The 21,018-nt window shown below is 39.8% G+C and overlaps 1 protein-coding gene across 4 annotated transcripts in view; it reads left to right on the top strand.

The window, feature by feature from the left end:
* The first annotated feature begins 6,189 nt into the window (after positions 1 to 6,189).
* The window catches only part of WDR11 (WD repeat domain 11), a 47,267-nt gene continuing 32,438 nt past the window's right edge, over positions 6,190 to 21,018 (top strand). For all 4 annotated transcript variants that reach the window (XM_063338849.1, XM_063338848.1, XM_063338851.1 and 1 more), the window contains exons 1-8: positions 6,190 to 6,587; positions 7,916 to 8,027; positions 11,140 to 11,293; positions 14,910 to 15,083; positions 16,256 to 16,442; positions 18,435 to 18,600; positions 19,332 to 19,446; positions 20,442 to 20,637. In XM_063338849.1, coding sequence (XP_063194919.1) covers positions 6,502 to 6,587; positions 7,916 to 8,027; positions 11,140 to 11,293; positions 14,910 to 15,083; positions 16,256 to 16,442; positions 18,435 to 18,600; positions 19,332 to 19,446; positions 20,442 to 20,637 — 1,190 coding nt within the window. In that variant the 5' untranslated portion in view covers positions 6,190 to 6,501. The remainder of the gene's footprint in view (positions 6,588 to 7,915; positions 8,028 to 11,139; positions 11,294 to 14,909; positions 15,084 to 16,255; positions 16,443 to 18,434; positions 18,601 to 19,331; positions 19,447 to 20,441; positions 20,638 to 21,018) is intronic.

The following is a 21,018-nucleotide window of genomic DNA, read 5'->3' as shown; positions in this document are numbered from 1 at the left end:
GGGCTGTATCTAATGGAAATACTGATATGTAGGATATATTACACGCAGCAATTAATAACGCTTTAGAGGATATACACCGTTACCGTGGTTTCTGGACATATGAATTTCTGAATTTAGTTTAAAAAAACCCACACAACCCAAAACATTAATAACACGAATTAAAATTCCATCCGTTTAATATGCAATATACATGAGGACACTTTTATTTCTCAATATACACTTTGTCAAATTCAGTAAATTACTACATTCACATTTTCATTAGCTGTAGTCATAGAGTTGCAGATGGCTCTTAAAATCAGTCTTTACTTCATTTTCCATGATTTTTTCATGAAGCACGTCTTTGAGATTTCTTCTTCCTTAAACATTTATGTCATGGAACATCGGTTTGTCAGAAACACTGATTGATTTATCAGTCTGGAGTATACTGCATTGTTTCGCATAGATTTCAAATACCAGCTTCCCATCGCTAGGCATCTGTCACTCTTATCCTCTAAGAGTATAATGCACTGGTGCTGATAAATTGCTTATTAGCTACAAAAAATACTACTTTATGTACAAACCTAATAAAATAGTAAACAAACGCTTTCTCAGATTGCTAGGATATTTCCAAAGCTCTGATATACTCTAAGCTTCTCTCCTTTTACCCACTTGCTGGATCATTTAGTGGCGTGGATATCCACTGCACAGTGCCTAGCATCTTAGGCACAAAACTCCCAATCTTACTCACAGCAGATATGTGGGGACAAGAGCCAGTGTCTGAACTTTAGCAACAGTCACCACCAAAAAAGCTCACGTTTATGTTAGTGGAAACTTTGATTTCCCTTCTTAGGAAAAAAACCCTAATTTTTGAAGTTTAAATCGATCAAAGGGGCATTGAGTGTGGATATCTAGGATTAGAATCCTCATTCCCTCGTTGTGTCCGTGAGTGATTACACCCATATTTCAGATATATGACTCTTTACCTGACGTATTTCTCAGGAGATTTTTCACGTTGTCAGTGTACAGGATATTACAGGACTGATGGGAACACCATTGTTCTTTACCTTACTATTTTCACGTAGGGCCTCTACGTTGCAATTTAACTTGGAACTTTCCATGAGTTCCAAGCACACGAGGCGCTGTACAAATGCGGAGTGACAGGGAAACCCTGCCTCAAGGCCTCATAAACCAAACACACAAGAGGAATGCGGAAGAAAAAAAGTGCTTCCTTATCTTGTACCGGGTGGGAAATGAGACAGAGAAATGTAGATTCTGATAAACTCTCTCTCCCTGGGTACCGTTCAATGCATAGGACTGCATTGGTCAGCATTAGATAAGGTGGCGCGATGTAGAGATTGGCAAGTTCGTGGTAGAACTAGACTGAGCTCTCTGTCCTATTCATTAGCCCTCTCTTTGTTTTATTTACGACTTCTCTGATGCTGTGTTTCAAAGTATTTAACGAACTATTATGACACTCAAGGTTGACGCAGCAGTAATTTACCTGTTCAAGAGTATTTCAGTTAATTATTTCATGGCACCAACACTTGGAAGAGGTGTTGCCTGGGTAACGCAATAATCCTCTCTTCTTTTTACAAAAGCTTGAAATCTTCTGTGATTCATTTCACCCCTCATTCAGAGGATCAAGCCATCCCAATATCGTGGCCCAGCATCATTACGCTGAATGGTTCCAACTCCTAAATAGTTCTTGAGTTCCCTTCACAGAAGTCTAACAAAGGCAGAGAGAAGAGGAAAATTCACACGTCCGCATTTAAAACAGACAGAGGACGCAATTTGTTTCTTACACACAGGATCTCCAGCAACTACAGGCAGCGTGAGTCATGCAGAACCACCAGCAATACTGCAGTAGGAAGCTCATCCTGTCCTCTGCTCTTCTCATGTCCTCATGCTCTTCTCATGTTGACTACATTCTGGCTCTTGTTCCAGGTCTCCCCACACACATACCGAGCTGCACACTAAGAACAGACACCAGTGAGGTGAGATTTCTGCCCGCAAAAGAGCTAAACAGCCTTGGCAGAGGCTGCCAGCATCACTCTTACCAGGCACAAGAGGAGCATCACTGGTCTATCACTGGGCTATTCTCTTAATAGTTGTCCCTAAATGAGATTTCCTGAAATCACACCTGAAACCCAAACAGTTAAATTTAATGAAAATTCTCCTTAACAACAAATTGCAAATCTACCCCAGCTGTGAACTCAGTTACTGCAATATATTTCAGGGAGGTGGGCAAATGTTCATCAGCAGAAGCATTCAAAGAAAGGACACAAAAGGAAAGAGAAGGGCCAGAGCGCTCAGTGACTGCGTTAGAGCAGTCACAGATACTTGAGGCTAGGATGGAATCAGAAAGAAATGGAACAAAACCAGCATATAAAAATGAAGTTTAATTTGTAAATAAAATAATCATTTGTTCTACATGTCCTCATCTTTTTGGACCCTTAGAAAAAGAGAAATGCTTAAGGCTGAGGAAAATATTTTTGGGGAAAAGCAGTTGACCACTTGGTCGGTTTTTCCTTTGATGACACCTAGTCAAAACAAAGCGAGACTGCAGGCAGTCATTAGAGTTCTCTTCGTAGTTTGCTCCTTTGAAAATTTACACTTACATGCCCAGCAAGTTCAGTGGAACTGGATTAAACCACACGTGCTCACTTGGAGGAGAGCTTCTGGATAATTTTGGAGCTTTTGAGTTGAAAGCATTTGGGAAAGGAAACAAGTATTTGAGCCTTTGCTCAAAAACATCTGGTTTTGCATAAAGCTGATAGGGTTCTAGGTGCCAATTATTTCACACTCTGAAATTTATATATTGATTTTATTTTTATGTTAATCTTAGCATGACTCTGAAGTCCCAGAAATAGAATATCTTTCATCAGTTAACATGAAAGACAAATATCTCTATTTAAGATTAAAAAGTTAGGCTGTGATTAAATGAATCTCAACTTGTTACATTCCCTTTGCAAAAAAACTCCACTTGCTTGATTTTAAATAATAGTTATCCACATTAACACTCAAAACAAGGCAGGACACATTGAATTCCACCGGTGTTTAGGAATGCCTTGAGATGCTTCCATCCCCTTTCTTTAGTGCAGCTTTAGAAATACCTGAAGTGTTTCGTCGTACCGCGTGCTTTGCTGCATAAGGATGTGATTGCTCAGGCTTCTTTGTTGGAGAGGAGCGCTTTGCTGAAAGAGGACCTCATTCTCCGCTGACGCTGAAGGCAGACCTCTCAGTTGCCTTCTTGAGAAAAGACGGTGTCATGTCAGGTCGAGTGATGGAGAGCATGTCTTCTCAAGGGAACTGCCTTCCTGCATGGCTTTCTTGAACGCAGAGTCTGTGATGTGATGCAGCTGTACCATACCTGCCTTTACACTCGGTGACCTCGAGGTGCAGAGGGGCAGCTTATGTCTGATGACCGTTTGAGGAGGTTCCAGTTATGGGTGCACAGGACATGGCACAATACTGGGGCTAGGTGAGGTGTCCACACAGCTGTGGAGCTGCATAAGGCAAAGGACAACTGTGCAAATCTTGTGCTTTTTGGATGAGCCCCAATAGAATAGCATCAGTTCTGTGTACAGTCCTCACTGTTGGCTCCCATTTAACAAGGGACACTTAATTAGGAGAGAACTTAAGAAGCCTTAAATGCATAGAGTAGAAATGATAACACTAAGGCAACAGCAACATAGTTTGTAAGGCAAATATAACCCTGCCCCATAGCATATATGAATTAGTTACATGGCCTGATTTCAAACTGGGTTTTGTATAATGGCATGCAACAGCGCAGTCTCTAACCATGGTGGTTCAGTGGTGGATCCTAGGAGCTCCTGGAGCTCTACCTTAAGGACATGGAAATTAAAGAAGTCCCAGAAGCTTTCACAGGATTATTCCTGCAGTAATTATTATAATATAAAAGAGAAACCTAAAAGGTTTCTGTGCACATATCTCTACCTTGGTCCCACTTCTTCATGTTCAAACTCACAGAAGAATTATTCAGAATCATGAGCCGAAAGCTACATAAAATCATAGTTCTCATTATTTATTTAACTGGAAGGTTTTTTTCTCTGTCGGTTTTTATGATCACCCACAACCTCATTCTCCATACACACTTTGTGAGGACAACTGGAGCTGAAGCCCTCTGGAATGAAGCCTCTCCCTCTGGGTATCACATCTTGGACATTTGCTAGTCCCATAGGTTTTATCAGATCCAATGATCCAATGATAATAACTGATGATGCAGTTAAACAGCTTAAAGTTTGATATTTATTGTTTGTACAGCAATCAAAAGCGCATCATTGTCTGTACAGATGAATGAAAGGACTCGGTGCCTTGACGTGAGTATTTTGCATTCTGGCTTAGCAACGGTTTAAATGACAAAGAAGATATTAAAGAGGATGGATCCCAGGAGCCACACGTAGTTCATCCAGTGCACGCCTCTTCTTCCCCTCTAACATCTCACAACATTCTTATTCCTTGCAGCTCTTCCAGTGATCCTTATCATTGTTCACAAACCTCTTCCTCTACTCCTCTCTATCCCTCTGACAAATCTTCAGTATGTATTCCTCTGACTGATGCACCCTGATTTTCACCCCACTGACCCTGAAAACCATTCTTAATTTTTCAACCTATCATTTGGTGACAATGACAAGCCCTCACTTCGTCCTTTTTCCCCATTCTTCTGGTACCTTTGTCCTTATTTTCAACTGCCTTAAAGTACCTATTTCTTTCAAGCATTTCATTTATCCCTTGGTTTTCTGATGTCAAGAAAATGGATGGAAAATTCTCAAGAAGAGCCTCTGTCTGATGTGCAAAAGAAGTTCCAAAGCTTTCTCACAAAACCGTAATCCAACAAACCAAGAAACCAGCCAAAGCCCTCTCAAAACATGAGCACCAGCAGGATGTCCAAGGACACAGAGGAAAAACCCAGAATTAGCAAAAAGTAGCTAAAATTAACGAGGCTAGTGGCTACTTAGGCACCCACAAAATTGATTTCTGGAGGTGTAGATCATGTCATCCTCAAATGGTAACAAAGGAAAAAAATATTGCTGCAGTTCTTGAAAAAAATATTTTTCGGCTTTTAAGGGTAAGGAGAGAAATTTTGGGAGAAGGAGGTTTTGAGAAATTAGTTCTAATATTAAAGTGACCCGAAAATGGTATGGAGCAATGTACTCTGTTTCATGAGCAGATTTCTTTAGAAGTGAGATGGAAGGACATCAGCTGCAGTTTGTTTCTTGAGTTCCCACTTGCACAAATTCAATTGTGATTAAAAAGAAAAGAAAAAGAAACAAGAGGAGCAGCACTTATTGCATCTTCTGTGACAAAGTGACACTGCGGCACTGCAAAAACATGTCTGGCATTATGATCTTGACAACTTTGGCCATCTAGTGGCATCTTTTTCACGACAAAAAAAACCAAATAAACCATTACAAGCCATCTCTATTTCGAAGAGAAACAAACCCCCAAACAGTGGCCGTATGTCAGGAAATGTGCCTGGAGCCATGTGATTCTGGCCACCTTATTGATGTTGTGGCAGAGAGAAAAAGCTCTGGATGTTTCAAAGCTCTGCAGCCTGGTGTGCTCCAGTGCAAACGTGCGGCGTCCTTGCCCGCAGATGTGTCAGCCTCTGTGGCTTTGCCCAGCACGAGCGGCAGCTTGGGGACAGGTTGGAAGACTGGTTGCATTAGGTATGGCACCAAGAAATGGTGAATGACTATGGTGAAAGAAATTTGCTGGATTTAGTCCTGCGGCACGCGGGCACACGGAGATCTGGCAGGGAGCCCTTTGCATGCTGAGGTAACTTCAGGCAGCCCAGTCACCACAGAATCATGGTTTGGGTTGGAAGGGACCTTAAAGATCACCTGGTTCCAACCCTCTGCCCTGGGCAGGGACACCTCCCACCAGCCCAGGCTGCTCCAAGCCCCGTCCAGCCTGGCCTTGAACCCCTCCAGGGATGGGGCAGCCACAGCGTCTCTGGGCAACCTGGGCCAGGGGCTCACCACCCCCACAGTAAAGAATTTCTTTCTGATATCTAATCTAAAATTCCCCTCTTGCAGTTTGAAGCCGTTACCCCTCATGCTATCAAGTCCCAGACTGACAACAAGCTCAGGTTTCTCTGGAGCCCTTCAGCCGAGGCAGACGGGGCCTCTGGCGACCCCGCGGCGCCTTTTCCTCCCAGGCTACATCATTTCAAGCCAGCGAGGAAGCACCGTGTCCCCAGGCCCGGGTGGCTGCTCTGGCGTTACCCGGAGGCACCGCGGGGCGGGCTGGAAACCCGAGATGGCGGGAGGCGATCAGCCGCCGCGCTGACGGGCCCGGCGCAGCCCTTCCGAGCGGGGGGGCGGGGGGCGGCCGGCGGCGGAACTGCTGTTCCCGAGCCGCGGGGCCCCGGCGGACCCCGGCGGCACGGACCGGCGGCACCGCCGAGGCAGCGCTTCCTGGGCAGGGCCGCGGAGCGCTCGGCTACCGGCTCCCCGGGCTCGGGCCGCCCCGCCGGTCCCGGCGATCCCCGGCCTCGCCATGCAGCGCTTCACGGTGAACATCAATCTGCCGGCGCGGACGCTGACGGGTGCCCTCAGCGCCCCGAACAGGGGGGCGGCGGACTGGTGAGGGGCCGGGCCGCGGGCGGGCTCTGGGGGAGGGAGAGGGGCGGCTGGGGGGTCGCGAGCCTCTCCCCGCGGAGCCCCCCGGGCTGAGGGGAAGGAGCCGCGGAGTGGGCCCGGCTCCCCGCTGCCTGCCCCCGGTGTGCCTCCGCCCGCTCCCCCACAGGCACGGGGGTTTAAGCGGGACGTTCGTACGTGTCCAGGTGCCGAGGCTCAGCCCGCGGATCCCTGCGGAGGGTCGGCTGTGCCCGCCTGCCGGGGTGCCGTGCCCTGCCGTCACCGCAAATACGCGGGCCCTTTTTTTGTCCCTGCAAGCGGTAGTGCTGGTGTGTCCCAGGCGAGCCTCCTCCTGCCGGGCCCCGTTCCTGGGCGGGGAGGCGGGCAGGGAGCCCGGTGGAGGTGCCACTATCCATCTGTCCATCCAGAACAAAGCCATGGCCATGGATGAGTGAGGGCCGGTCCCTTCTAGCAATGGCATTGGCTTCTGCGGGCAGAGGTCTTGTTGGTGCAACAAGCTGCTGAGATCAGAGCAGCTTCTTCTGGTTTCTGTTCCTGTTATAGTTTGAGAGGTGATGTACCAAGCCAGCAAGCATATTGCTTTTTGTATTAATTTTTCTGAGCAGTGACTTCACCCAGCTGTGCTGAGAAGCTTTAACCTAATACTGCTGAATCTTAGGGACAGAAATAAAACAAAATAGCTGCTGAACCAAGTAATTTTTGAAAACCGTGGTGTTTACATCTGTCAGCTCACAGAGCAGTGACCATTGCAGTTCTCTGGAGTTCTTAGTTTGAAACTTTGTTTTTCTCCTTTGACTGATCCCGCTTGCTTGGTGTTCACCACAGCTCTATAATTGTCATCGGTGGCTGCATTAACCCCTCCTAAACTCAGACAAGCCTCAGCAGATTTGCACTATAACTGTAATCATTGTTCACATGCTCCTTTTTTGTCTAAATAAATAAATAAATAAAAAAAATGCAATTAATTATATAATTGCAAATATATTGCTTACCTGTGTGCTTATATATAAAATTTGGGAATGCTCTTTGTGAATTCCTATGTGGTGTCTTAAATTTACAGAAGGGGATTGTTATAGGTGGACACAATGAGGCGCTTTGCGGTGGCTTAGGGTTCCATCAGCGAATGCTTTAGCAGACAGGGCAGCAACGGTGTTTTAGAATGCTTTTGAGTTTTATGTTATTAAATAGTTTTTACTCTTTGATGATTGTGTCTAGTAGCATGCACTCAACTTACAAAAAAAAAAAGCCTTATTCTTGATGGGAAGTTCTTTTTGTTCTTTTTTCTTGTTTGATGATGATGTGTGCTTTTCTAGGGGCTGGCAAGGTTTGATTGCATATGGATGTCATTCTCTTGTACTGATAGTTGATGCCAATACTGCTCAGACTTTACAGGTTTTGGAAAGACACAAAGCTAGTGTTGTCAAGGTGAGACATACATGTTTTAAGGTATATTACTTGATTCTGGTGTATATATTATTTTTCTAAATAACTGTAAATACTTGATGTTATTTCTCTGCTACAGAGCCCAATTAAGTGCACTTTTTTTAATAATAATAAATAAATTGTTCAAATCCTGGGTGAAAATATTGGGTAGGGCAAAACCAATACAGATCCCTACAAGATCTTTGTCAAGAGCCTTACAGATAATGACGTTGTAGCTTTTAAAAATGTTTGTAAGGTTTAGGAATTAGTTTTGCTTGATTAGAGAGAATTTTGAAACTGACTGGAAAAAAGGAAGGTGGAAGGGTTAGGTTTCAACAGAGATACTTTACATTGTTTTTTGAGACTGTGTGCTGTGATGTGTTAAAAATAATAGTGTTAAAATGTCACAAAGGACCAAAAACTGATTTCTTCCAGCATGTTTGTATATTTGCCCAAATCTTTCAGTGAATTTTGAGCATTCTCAGGGTTGCCCAGGCATTGCTGTCAACTTAGAACTTGTGCCGCTGTTATGAGTAGTCTCTCTGGTGACAGCTGCGGGGCAACTTAGGTGACTCTCAGTAAGGAGGGTTATTTCTCAGTTATCTCAGAGCAGAGGTGTGTCCGCGACAGCAACCGTGGAGTAAGCAGCACTCTGTGAGTCAATACCTTTGCTTGCCTTTTGGCAACTTATTTGGGTAAGTGTCCCCTCAGCCTCAGTTGACTTCAAGCTGCCCTTTAACATGACCAAATCTATTCCAGTGTCTATAATTGTGTAAAAAATAGAAAATGTAAGTGGTACGGAAGTAGCAGCTATAACGATGACTCTGCTTTAAAATTTACACTTAGCTTAGATAATAAGTTGTAGCAAAATTAGGTTTTGATCCATGTAATGATAACATTTCAGTGCACTTTGGTGACATTCACTAGCTTTGAGAAGTAACGTTATTTCAATAGGAAACCAAATGCTGAAGTCCAAATGGTTTTTATATAATTTATAAGATGATTTTTCAAAACTACTATCTAGTGCTTTATTAACAGAAATAGACTGTAAGAAAATGACTTATTTATGAGGAGGAAGAACGAAGAGAAGTAGGCTTTATATGAGAAATTATTGTGAGACTATGATACCTTTATGTACATTTGTATGACATTTCCTTTGATCCCTAACTGATTTCTTTTTTTTTTTTTTGTAAATGCTGAAAGTGTAAATAAGCTGGAGGGGATCTGTAAGAAATCTACTGTACGTCTGACTTAAACTCTTTGTAGTAGAGGTTCACAGCAGCAAACTCAGCCTACAGGGTATCTTCTCCCCCAAACCCCATGTTTCAGATTTGAAAATTTTCAAAATGCACCATTATCTGCAACAAAAAAGCAAAGAGAAAAGCAGTTGTTTCATAATCCTTCTGCAGTCTGTTTAACTGTTTTTCTTTAAATGCTTCCTGGCCTTTGGCTCTCATAACTGTGTCAGGTAATGGTTTCAGTGAAAATGGATCCATGTCAGTGGTCCGTAGGTCGATATGGTGTTTGTGGGATACTGATAGCTTAGCACGGATTGGATTATGTCTGATTTTGTTTTGTTGGAGCAGTGTGACTACAATGAGAAAAGAGGGCTTATGGTGATAGAGCTGCATGAGCTCTGGGTGAGACTGATCGCGTTAAAGATCTCCTTTTTGTTGGTCATAGCTTGGTGACAACTCCTCCTGTGGGAAGTGATGTTTTTCAGACTTGGAATTTGCTTCAAAGTAACATATATTTACCTGAGGAAGAAATAGCTTTGCAGATTTCTATAATTACTTTTTTTAATAGCTACATAGCTACATGCAGGTAACCTCATGGGTAATTTTTTTGGAACAGCAGGGAATCGGGAATTGCAAAACTGGAATTTGCAGGTAGAGGAGATTCTCCTAAGAATTCTTTGTTATTCTGGTAGAAACACACTTTGGCTTTATAGCTAGAGCTCTTTGAAGATTGCTTGCTGTGCGTGTGCAATATTTGTTTAATTTATTTAGCTAGGCTTTTGAGAAGCATCCTGGTCACACCTCTGAGAGGGGTAGCACAAAGGTGGCTACAGTGCTCTGAATGCCGTTATAAATCTAATTCATGTTGCAAAATTAGCGGTGCCTAATGATAATTCTGTTTCTATTTTTTTAATGTCACGCTTTCAATATCTGCAAAAAGTGTTGTGTTTGGCCTCAGGTACTTTCTCCGTCAGGTACTGTGACAGCACACAGCCAGCTAGATACAGCGTCATTTTTGTAGTAGGTAAACTCCTAATAGTTTAGCATTAAGATTTCTTTATTCTGTTAGTGTCTTCCGTCTCTTGTAGGGGCAGAAGTTCACTTTTAAAGCAGATAGCAAAACAAGTCTATGTTGAATAGATAAGGAAGGAGTCAGTATTATCTCCTTATAATCTTCGGAGACTTGTAGGCAGAATGTTTCACATTTCAAGACACACAGTTTTCATAAGTATTGCCGACTTGCAAGCCCACGCAGCTTGAAATCCCAAACCAGAAAGAAGTATGTGGAAATCAATCGTGACGATATGGTGAAAAGAACCTAAAAGATAGCAAATGTCAGCAATAGCTTGACATGAGACAACATATAGATGAAAGACTAAACTTCCTTCCTCCCCAATACCATAATATACTTGTATTTGACAGATGAGGAAAAGAACATGTTTTAGGATGTGTATAAAAGTTGGATAGTGAATTCTCAACTTTCATTTGTTTGGAAATCAGTGGGTATAAGGTTGCAGATGCCCGCAGAACCTTAAATATTGCCATTTAGTTTCTTCTAAATATTTGAGTAAACTTTTTATATTCATAACGTATACTTATGGATTGTTGTAATTGCCTTCAGGAACAAGGATTGTTGATTTATGTAGTTTGAAAGTACCAACCATGCAGTCATGCAGCACAGTTGCCACATACCTTAAAATTGCATGACTGATGGTAGCTTAAAAGTATGGTTATGCAGATGTTATTAATGTTAACTATTGCTATGCTTTTTTGTTAAGTAGTTTATTATTTGTTTATCCATATGAAAAATATGAAGTATAGTGTCTTTGTTATATGTATGTTTGCCTCCTTTGACCAATTTTCATCTGTATCTTCAGGTTAAGTGGGCTAAAGAAAATTACCATCACAATATTGGTTCTCCATATTCTTTACGTTTAGCTTCTGCTGATGTTTCTGGAAAAATAATTGTATGGGACGTGGCAACAGGAACAGCTCGTTGTGAAATACAAGAACATGCAAAACCAATTCAAGGTAATGATACTGCATGATGTTTGTATGGAACTTATTTTATGGAGCATTGTGTACAAATCCATCGCCTAGGTTTAACAACCTATGCTCAGTTCTGCTGTTGGATTTTACTGTTGGGATTACTAGCCTTTCTATGTTTGTCTACTGATTTTCTGTGTAAACAGTAAGTAAAGACTTACTGTCTCCCAGAGGGATGCTGTGAGATTTAATTCATTATGGTAATATTTTCCAAGATCTGAAAAAAAGTTACAGTCTATTAATGTTATTGATTGAAATAATAACATTTACGGTGTCAAGTTCCTGCTTTTGAATTGGGGATGTAGTGCAGTTTGCATTGCACCTGAATGTTGATGTCATCTATAGTGGTGTAGTACTTTTAACAGTGTTACATTGCTGTAAGTTAAGAGTTTTGATTGTGCACATATACTTTGACAATTATTTAGTTAGTTTGTTATGTAGCTACTTCTGGTCAAATACACTAGCATGGTAATATATATTTGCAGTGCAACTGGAGAGCGAAGGTTTTTTTGAGCACCTATGGTGTTGTCTGATTCATAGGAACAGGGAGGCTTTTTTATGCATAGATAGCAATATTAAAAATGGAAAGTGAAATGGAGAAAGGACAAGTTATTGTGTAAATTTTAGCATAGAAGACAGTTGTAAATAAGGCAGGTTTCGCATAAAGTTGGAGTTAGCGGTGGGAAGTCTTGAAACTGAGTATGCCACGTTTTAATTAGATTGCAAGTGTAATTCGGTGGACATAATGGTAACAACACAAACAGTCAAGAGAAAGAGAAAATTTTGAGATCGTATAAATAACTGGTTGTGGCTTTCATTTGAGCAGACAGTTTAGTGGTGGTATTTGCTGCTTTTGATTCTGTTCTGTGGGTAGTAGCTCAGTGCAGCTGGGAAGGTCTGAAAAATACCTGATAAACTCTACCCGAACAGTTCTGGGCAGCTGCATGTTTCAAGATTCCTTATCCCATTACCAGAAAAAAAAAATAAATATCGTCTTCTTCAGGGATCTCACAAGTCTCTGGGGGAAGTAAAAAACAAAAGCAAAACCCAACCACGCAACCAAAATCCCTCAAAAAAACTCAAAGGAAAAAAAAAAGCCTGGAGAAAGGAGCTATGCATTTATGATGATATAAGTTATAGAAGACTTATGTTTGCTTATGCTAGAGGCAGAAATATCTAGAAGCCTGGCCTGGAGGTCAGTACTATCTTAATTGGTCTGATGAAGGATAGAGAACAGAAAATGTAGCCACTGGCCAGGTATAAGACAATTAAGAGAATATATTGGAAAGGAATAATTAAGTGTCTTTCTCCTTGGTTCTTTTTGTGCTCATCTATTAGTAAGGTGTCATCAGTCAAATGCTCCCTTTCATTAGGTAGCATCTTGTACTTCATCAATGAAAAAGTTAAGGTAGCGGTTAGAACTCAGAAAAGGGAATCAAAAGATCTAGACTTCATTCCTTGTTGCATCACGCACTCAATATCATTTTTACTGTTGCTTTGATTGATGCAGTTTGTAGTTGATAGTAGTACTCTCCTACTATTGTAAAACTTAGTTTTTTGGTTCTAATTACTCATGTTAGGCACTGTTCTTTCTATTGGCACCGCTCTTAACAGAGCTGACCAGGAGCTGGCTGGAGCGCTGGAATCTGCTTAGCTTTGTGGCTGCGCTACTGTGGCTGGTCTGCGTCCAGTCCCTGAGCTGGTGCTGGGAGCAGGCTGCTTCCAGCATCAGCCTGGCTCTTACGCAGTTAGCTGGGAGGGATAACTCGGCAAGTACACAACATCTACGTGCTCTGCTGTGTGCTCTGGATTTCTCTTTATTGCTACTGCAGTCCACACTAGCAATATGTTTACAAATTATTTCTAAAGCTAAATTGAGAACACTTCCCCCCCCCCCCCCCCCCAAGAATAACTTATAGTTTATTTGGACTATTTTAAAAACTTGTCATGATACTTGCGTGGCACTTGCTTTTTATTTTGAATTCTATTATTTGAAAACCCACTTTTGAAATTAGGTTAGGGTGGGGTTTTGTTATATTTCTGTTTTTATAAAGCCTGTGCAAGTAAATGCAATATTGTAAGTCTGATAGTGGGACATTGAAAATGTATTCTATTGACTGCGGTTGATTTTATTAGTTTTATTTTTTTTTTGTATGTTATAAGTTACGTTTTATTTACTCCTGACACCTATTCACTGAATGTTTGATGGAGTTTTGACCATGCCATTTGAAGATTTCTCCAGGTTTTCAGCCCCAGTGAAGGCTTTCCAGTCTTCTGGGTGAGAAAAAAATAAGCAACAGAATTAAAATTCTGTTCTTTCCTAAGTCCCTGGTTTGATATAGTAGTAGCCTCTAACAAAAGCAGCTTCTTTTCCTTTCCATCTGTTTCTGAGGCCTCTGGCTGTTATTATGAGACTGTAGAAAATGGTGCAAACAGAGAGATTGAGCACCAGGGTGATCTGCTGGTTCTCTGTGTGTTATCTGCGAGAGCTTTGAAGGATAACAGCTGGAGCCTCACTGTTTCAATGAGGAGAAAAGCAGTGCATCAGTGTAAGGCACTCTTCTTTATTTAATCCAAACTCTGCATTCAGCTGAGAAGGAGTTAACCTTTTGTATACTTACAGTGTAACTGATTAGGACACACGTGGCTGGATTATTATTTTTTTCCCTGAAATTCAGTGGGGAGCGCTTACTAGCTCTGAAAAAGCTGAACTGATAAAACATAAGAATGGCTGAAGAAGGGAGTTTTTTTGACATCTTAATACATCTGACCATGCTGTAGAGAAGCTCTGCCTCGGTGGGGCCATGCAGTGAGCGGTAGGAGCTGGACTTGGGGGTGATTTTGTCCACTGCCTGTGTGACCCGTTCTGTTGTCTAAAACACTGCCCCATGGAGCATGTTGGTAGCTCTAACACAGCTGCTGTCAAGTAACTGAAGTGTCTCTCTGTTCTCATTTGCAGAAAACATAGTCTTTTATGCCTGTTTATCTTGAATGTTTAAATGATGCCCAGCCATGATGATTGGCACCCATACCTCTTCAGACTGACCCTAGCATTTAGGCATTGTACTTGTATTCTTGATTGTGTGTTACACTCAGTTTCATTTTCCTCTTAAACTTAAGACTGGCTGTTAAAAGGTATTTGAAGTGGAGAAGACGTTTGTTTCCAAATACTGGTCCAATACTGATACCAGCTCAAATATTAATTTGGGAGGGTGTATGGTTCATGGTGTCATCCCAAATATTAAGTGGGATGCTCTATGATTCTTTTCATTTTGACTCTGCAGGGATTCTGTACAACACAGTATGTTGTTTCGGGTAGGAATTCAGGGATGAAGAGTTATGACTTCTTCAGATCAGATGTGTGTTGTGTGCATGTGCGTGGACATGTGTAACCCAGCGTATTGCTGCTTGTTAAAACCATAAATTCAGATTGTAAAAGGGACTTATTTTTTAGAATTGTGAAATAGAAACATCTTGTTACTAACAAGTCACTACACATTTCTTTAAAGATGAGGTATTGCAGAAGAAAAATAGTTTTTAAATAGAACAAACTTTTTTAAAAAAAGTTAATTTCACTGTTGTTTCTTCTTTCTTTTGACAGACATGCAGTGGTTGTGGAATCAAGATGCCTCTAGAGATTTACTGCTTGCTGTTCATCCACCTAACTATATCGTACTGTGGAATGCAGACACAGGCACCAAACTTTGGAAGAAAAGTTACGCGGAAAATATTCTGTCTTTTTCATTTGACCCCTTTGATCCATCACACTTAGCTTGTAAGTTTGCATGTATAAAATGAGTGTTGTGAACATGTGTGACCAAGAAAAATGTTTAAGTAAAATGTTAATATTGAGATTAAAGTAATGAATTGGAGAGAATAATGTCATTAATGCCAAGAAGAAGTCTCAAAAAGACAGGGGAGTCTTTGGCCAATGTGGAATCTTCTAAAATAAGATGCTATTCAGTGAGAGGAGGGGAAAAGTACGCATGGGAAGTTAGAGATGTGAAAATAAACGTTTGAGACTTTATAAAGAAGGTGGAGAGCATGTAGATAGGGAGCCAGAGGAAGGCAAGTATAGAAAGCCCTGTTAAACTGACATAAAAAGCTGCAAAAGGATGGATGCTGAGGGAGAATCCAGTGAGATGGATAGACCAAGAATAAATGGTATTTTCAACAGAAAGGTTTTTTTTTTTTTAAAGGAATGGAGTGTGAGCTTCAGTTTTGAAGCAACTCAGGTGTCAAAGGGGACCTAGTGCAGATTTATTGACATTTTAGCAGAAAGAAACTAAGAGAAATAAGAGAGTTAACATTTTATTCTTTAATTTAGCTTGATCATTCCTGTTCTATAATGAGACAGTGCAGTTTCCAGTCTTTTTAGTTGTCTTTTTTTTATCTGCCATACTATTCAACCTAAAATTGTATAAACGTAGTAAAATCTTAGCTACATCTTTACAGCTTAGCTGAATCTTTATGCTGCAACATAAATAATGTGAGTTAACAATTCTTTGAGCCGTGCTCTGCATGAGAATAAAAACTGGGGATATAGCCAATGTAGGCAACCCTGCCTTCTATTTGCATTGAGAAGCTTAAAGAAAAATAGTTGAGAGAGAATAACTGTAAGGAAGAAACAAGAGATTTCCGCCAGTAATCTGCACAGTAATTTTTTAGTATAGACTTAGTTTTGAAAAACTGAGTTTTGTGGATCTAATTAATTGTTGCACTAGGTGATCTGAAAGGTCCCTTCCGACCTAGGCAATTCTGTGATTCTATGATCTGCAGTTCTTTCAGTAGAAGCTGCATGTTGTCTAGAATTATGAGTTTTCTGCCTAATACAGTACTATTAAAGTTATTAGCATTTCTCCCCACCAAAATTTCATTAAAATGGAACACAAGAATCAAATTGCAGGTTGTATTTTGCTATACTAAAAATTGTTTTTCTTGGTACAGTGCTCACCAGTGAAGGAATAGTGTTCATCTCCGACTTCTCTCCTTCCAAAGCTCCTGCCAGCTCTGGGAAGAAAGTTTACATCTCTAGTCCCCATTCCAGCCCTTCGCACAACAAGCTGGCTGCTGCCACGGGGGCCAAAAAAGCCCTTGACAAAGTAAAAATCTTAATCAGTAATGAAAAGCCAAGGTAGGTTGCAAGTATTTATTCTCAGATAAGGTTTTGTATACCTGTATGTTTTATAGATGGAATTACATTAAAGTCTGTAAGATAATTAATTTTAAAAGAGAAAATTTACTGGAGTAGGCAGATTGTTGGATGTCCTGTGTTGAGGACATTGTGTAAGGATATAACATTGACAGTCATTCATCCCGTTCTGTCCATAAAAAGCCGTATCATCCCAGCATGTTTTACATAAGTTAATGACATAATGTTCTCCCTTCGCTAAGAGATTTGCATGCAAGTGTAAATTCAGAAACATCTTTCTTAAGGCGGGGGGAAAAAGTGAAAATGGGTTAACGGAATTCATTTCAATTGCGGAATGAGAAGGGGTATAATAAGAGAATAAAAATTCTGTGAGAATAAAAATACCTGAGAAGAGTTGTCATTCTGATGTTATACATGATACTGCAGTGGGAGGCATTTTTTAAGTGAATAGTGTGTAAATAAAATTAGATTTTATACATTTGTCTTTTTTCTGACCATTTAAACCTATGTTTACATAATGTTTTACATAATGTTTACATAATGTTACATGTTTACAAAATGTTGTTACATTTTGATGTGTTTTTTTTTTTTTGTTAGAAATTCTCTAGAGCACTTTCTTTTCTTTGGTGTAATTCTTTTTTCATTTTGTACTTTCCATTTGAGTAATAAAAGTATTCCGTGAGCATCCAGCGAATTTCAGAACAAACTAATCAGGCTATTTTCAGATAGCACTTCACACCAAAATTTAATGCAGATATGAAATCTATACTCTGTTTTGATAAGGTGTTTAAATTGAAAACTTGATGATGCTCCCTCAGGTAATCATTTAAGACACTGTAATTTTTGTATGAAGTTAAAGGGCATGGTGTTGTCATTTTGTGTTCTGTAATGCCTAATTTGCGCTGCATCGGACAGAATACTTGGTTTGCAAATACTGAGACAGTACCTATGCTGCGGCTGTCTTATGTATCCTCTGTAATAACAGAAAATCAGCAAAGATACCATTTTTTTTTTCTTCTCCTGATTGTATTTTAATTTTTATATGACTATTGCTAAGGATATGACGGTCATCTCTTTTCTCCCTCCTTTTTCATCCAGAACACCTGAAAAGAATAGAATTGGAAAAGAGGGAGAAAAAAATTGTAGCAGCGATGGTTTATCTGGTGTTATATTAGTTTAGGGAAAACTTTGAGGAAGGAGGAGCAGGAGACTGTCAGCAAAGTGATTGCAGACAAAAGGTGAATAATGCTCCTGAAGCAAGGAATGAGATGCAAGAAAAGTGTAAGGAGGGTTTAGTGTGTGGTAGAATGAGGAGATTAAAATAAAATAAACCCCTGCAAAGGGATGATACATTAAATCAGTTAAGAGACCTTCAAACCTGAGCCCAGTATGAGGATCTTTTTCTTCAATGTGACTTAGAGTTTGTTGGGTTGCATGTGCCTAATGAACCTCTTTACTTTGTGGCCAGTCTCCTGTTGGCAATCAACAAAATGACGAACAGTCCTGCTCTTTGCTACTTTCTTTGAGTCTGTAGACTGGTATTCTTGATAGGCTAGTTCTGTTCATTTCAAAATAAAGTAATATGCATAATAATATAAAAATTGAAGTAAGCAGTATGTTTAAGGGTAATTTCCCATGAATACCACTAAATGTCATGGCAGCTAGCACTGATTGTAATTGAATTGCTTTGTATTTCAGATGTGCAAGAATTACACTTGTTCCATTTGGATTACATACTATTTTAAAAATTACTCTATAATCTTATTTAGACAAAAGTCAACAGCGTGTGTGTCTTTTAAAGGTCAGTGATGCTTTGCACTGCTGTAGCAATTAAATGGAAATCTGCGGTTCCCTAGTGATGAAAACAGGGAATAATGGAAAAAACGCAGCTGCAGGAAAATTTATGCTGCTAATTTTAATTTGAACTTGAAGTATTTGTTGATACTGAACTTGTTCGTATCTGATGTTTTACAGTGCTGAATCTGTAACGCTCAACGATTGTCTTCAGTTGTCATATTTGCCTTCCAAAAGAAACTACATGCTGTTATTGTATCCCAGAGAAATTTTGATTCTTGACTTGGAAGTGAATCAAACAGTGGGTGTGATTGCAATTGAAAGAACAGGCGTGCCTTTCCTACAGGTAATGAAAACATTGATTGGTTTCGAACATTGTAATAGTTTATTAAGGTCATATATAAGTTCATTACTCAGCGATAGCTGTGTTTTGGTTCTAGAGGATGAAAAGAAGTTAGCTCACCAGGGGGGAGAAATGTCCTCTGAAACAAACCTTGTTTAATTTAGTTTTCTGAAGTCTGTAGCAAACCCACCTCATTTTGTGGTGTTAGAAAAGTTACCAGTATGGAAACAGTGCTGTGGAAAAAGGACACTTCAGTCTCTGATGGTTCAGCTGCTCACACACATCTTAATACCAGTTCTCTGAGCATCTGCCTTTGCTTAATTAGACAGCTAAGTCTAGTTAGAGGTCTTATTAAAGTATCTTTATTCTCTTGGAATGGTGAATTCCAATACTAAAAAAGAAAACTTTTTTGTTTTTAAAAAAAGTGGTAGCTAAAAAGAATATATATGAGTGCATTCATGTTTAAAAAAGAAAAACCCCAAACCAGCAAACAATTCAAACAACCTTCAATGAATTTCCCAAATTAATTGACTTCCTTAGTCAAAGGTACTGTAGCTGAAGAAATTCATTGGAAAGAATTTCTTGAAGTTTCTTCGTGAAAGAAATTCATGAAGAAATTCATCCCATTAATGGTAACATTTTTAGTGACTCGCTTATACATCAGGATACATCAGTGTACTTTGCAAAGGATAAAATTTTGACAACCCAATGTAACGTGGTATGTCTTTACCTAGGTAATTCCTTGTTTTCAACGTGATGGGTTATTTTGCCTACATGAAAATGGCTGTATAACTTTAAGAGTTCGCAGACCTAACTGCAGCATCACTGGAACTCCAAATGAAGAGCCAGGTAAGTTTTGTGTCAAAAATGTCCAGAAATAAACTTTGAGGCATTTTAATTATTACTTTAACACCAATATTAACCATCATGCCTCATACAGGGTGGTGAATTACAGGCCTTCTAGTGTTTTTTTTTTTTATTCTTATACATTAAATTTAAATTTAATTTTATGCTGCATTCTCCCAGAATTGTTCTTGACTTTGCTGAAATTTAGTGTAAAATAAGATATCCTGGAAATCCTCTTATGACTAAATAACACTTTATTTATGAAGTGGCTTAACAGTCACATATACAAGAAAGTTTTAAATAAAAGATGATTAGTTTGTTCTTTTTATCTTTAAGAAAAAACATATTTTTCAGGCAAACACAAGGTTTTGGAAGCCATTTGGCCACTTGGAAGAATTGATTTTAGAGCTAAGACATGGGCTTAAATTTACATTAAAATCTAAATTATTAAACCTTTGTCTCTTTTATGAAACATTACTAAGAATGGCTTTTTAAACGTAATGGAGGAGACTAGAAAAAAAGAAGGGAAAACAGTTCTGTAAATGTATATAAGCGATTTATGTATTATTTATTTTCTTAGATTTTTGGTTGGTTGGTTTCATTCTGGCAGTTTGGTAATTCCTAGTGAGCTAGTAATTTCTAGTGAGCTACGTTACTTGCTTCCAGGTTTACCAATAAATGAAATGAGTTTTGGATTGTGGAGAGCAGATGCGCTTTCTCCTCAGCTATGAAACTGTAATTTTTTAGATTTTGCAAGATTCAAGTAGAATAAGATGTTTTAAAGACAAAGTTACATTTTGGAGAACTGTTCAGTGCTGTGTTGTATACAGCAAGATCAATGGTATATAGTTTTGGATCACTTTTCCTAATTGCTGCACAGGAAGTGTGTGGATTTTAACCAAAGAGCTCAGCCATTCCTAAATTTACCTCTGTTGATTGATCGTATCATGTTTTTTCTGTTCTAATTGTTTGTCCTCTGTGGGACATTGATGTTGCAGATCCAGACCCAGTTCAGGAGCTGATTTATGATTTAAGAAGTCAGTGCGATGCAATCAGGGTAACAAAAACAGTTCGACCCTTCAGTATGGTGTGTTGCCCAGTAAATGAGAATTCTGCAGCTCTCATAGTCAGTGATGGCAGGGTAATGATCTGGGAATTAAAATCCAGTATTTCTGGCAGAAATGTGCGTAACAGGTAATAGGATTTATTTTTCTTATTGAAGTTTTGATCTGTTACATTTACAAGTGGCGTGTAGTATTTAATTATATTCTAAAAGCAACAGTGATGTCCTTGTGTGTATGGTAGTGTTACGTGCGGTACGTGTGTATGGATGAAAGGAAGAGGAACAAAATATATCATCCACCTGGATTAGTTCCCTGGCTTTGGGGAAGTGAAGGAACTCTATTTACTCTTCTTTCTTTAAAAAAATAATTCCATACTTAGTGGTTGGAATAAGGAAACAAAAGATAAGAACGAATATTCACATTATTTTGGGGGAACATTTTATTCTTATTTGGCTTTCTTCAGACTATATAATTTCCTTCAGGAATGAGTTTCTCTTTCAATCACCTGAAA

This window comes from Chroicocephalus ridibundus, chromosome 6, assembly GCF_963924245.1.
Source record: "Chroicocephalus ridibundus chromosome 6, bChrRid1.1, whole genome shotgun sequence".
Taxonomy (NCBI): Eukaryota; Metazoa; Chordata; class Aves; order Charadriiformes; family Laridae; genus Chroicocephalus; species Chroicocephalus ridibundus.
The sequence above is the reverse complement of the archived record's forward strand: the minus strand, read 5'-3'. Positions and strand labels throughout refer to the sequence as shown.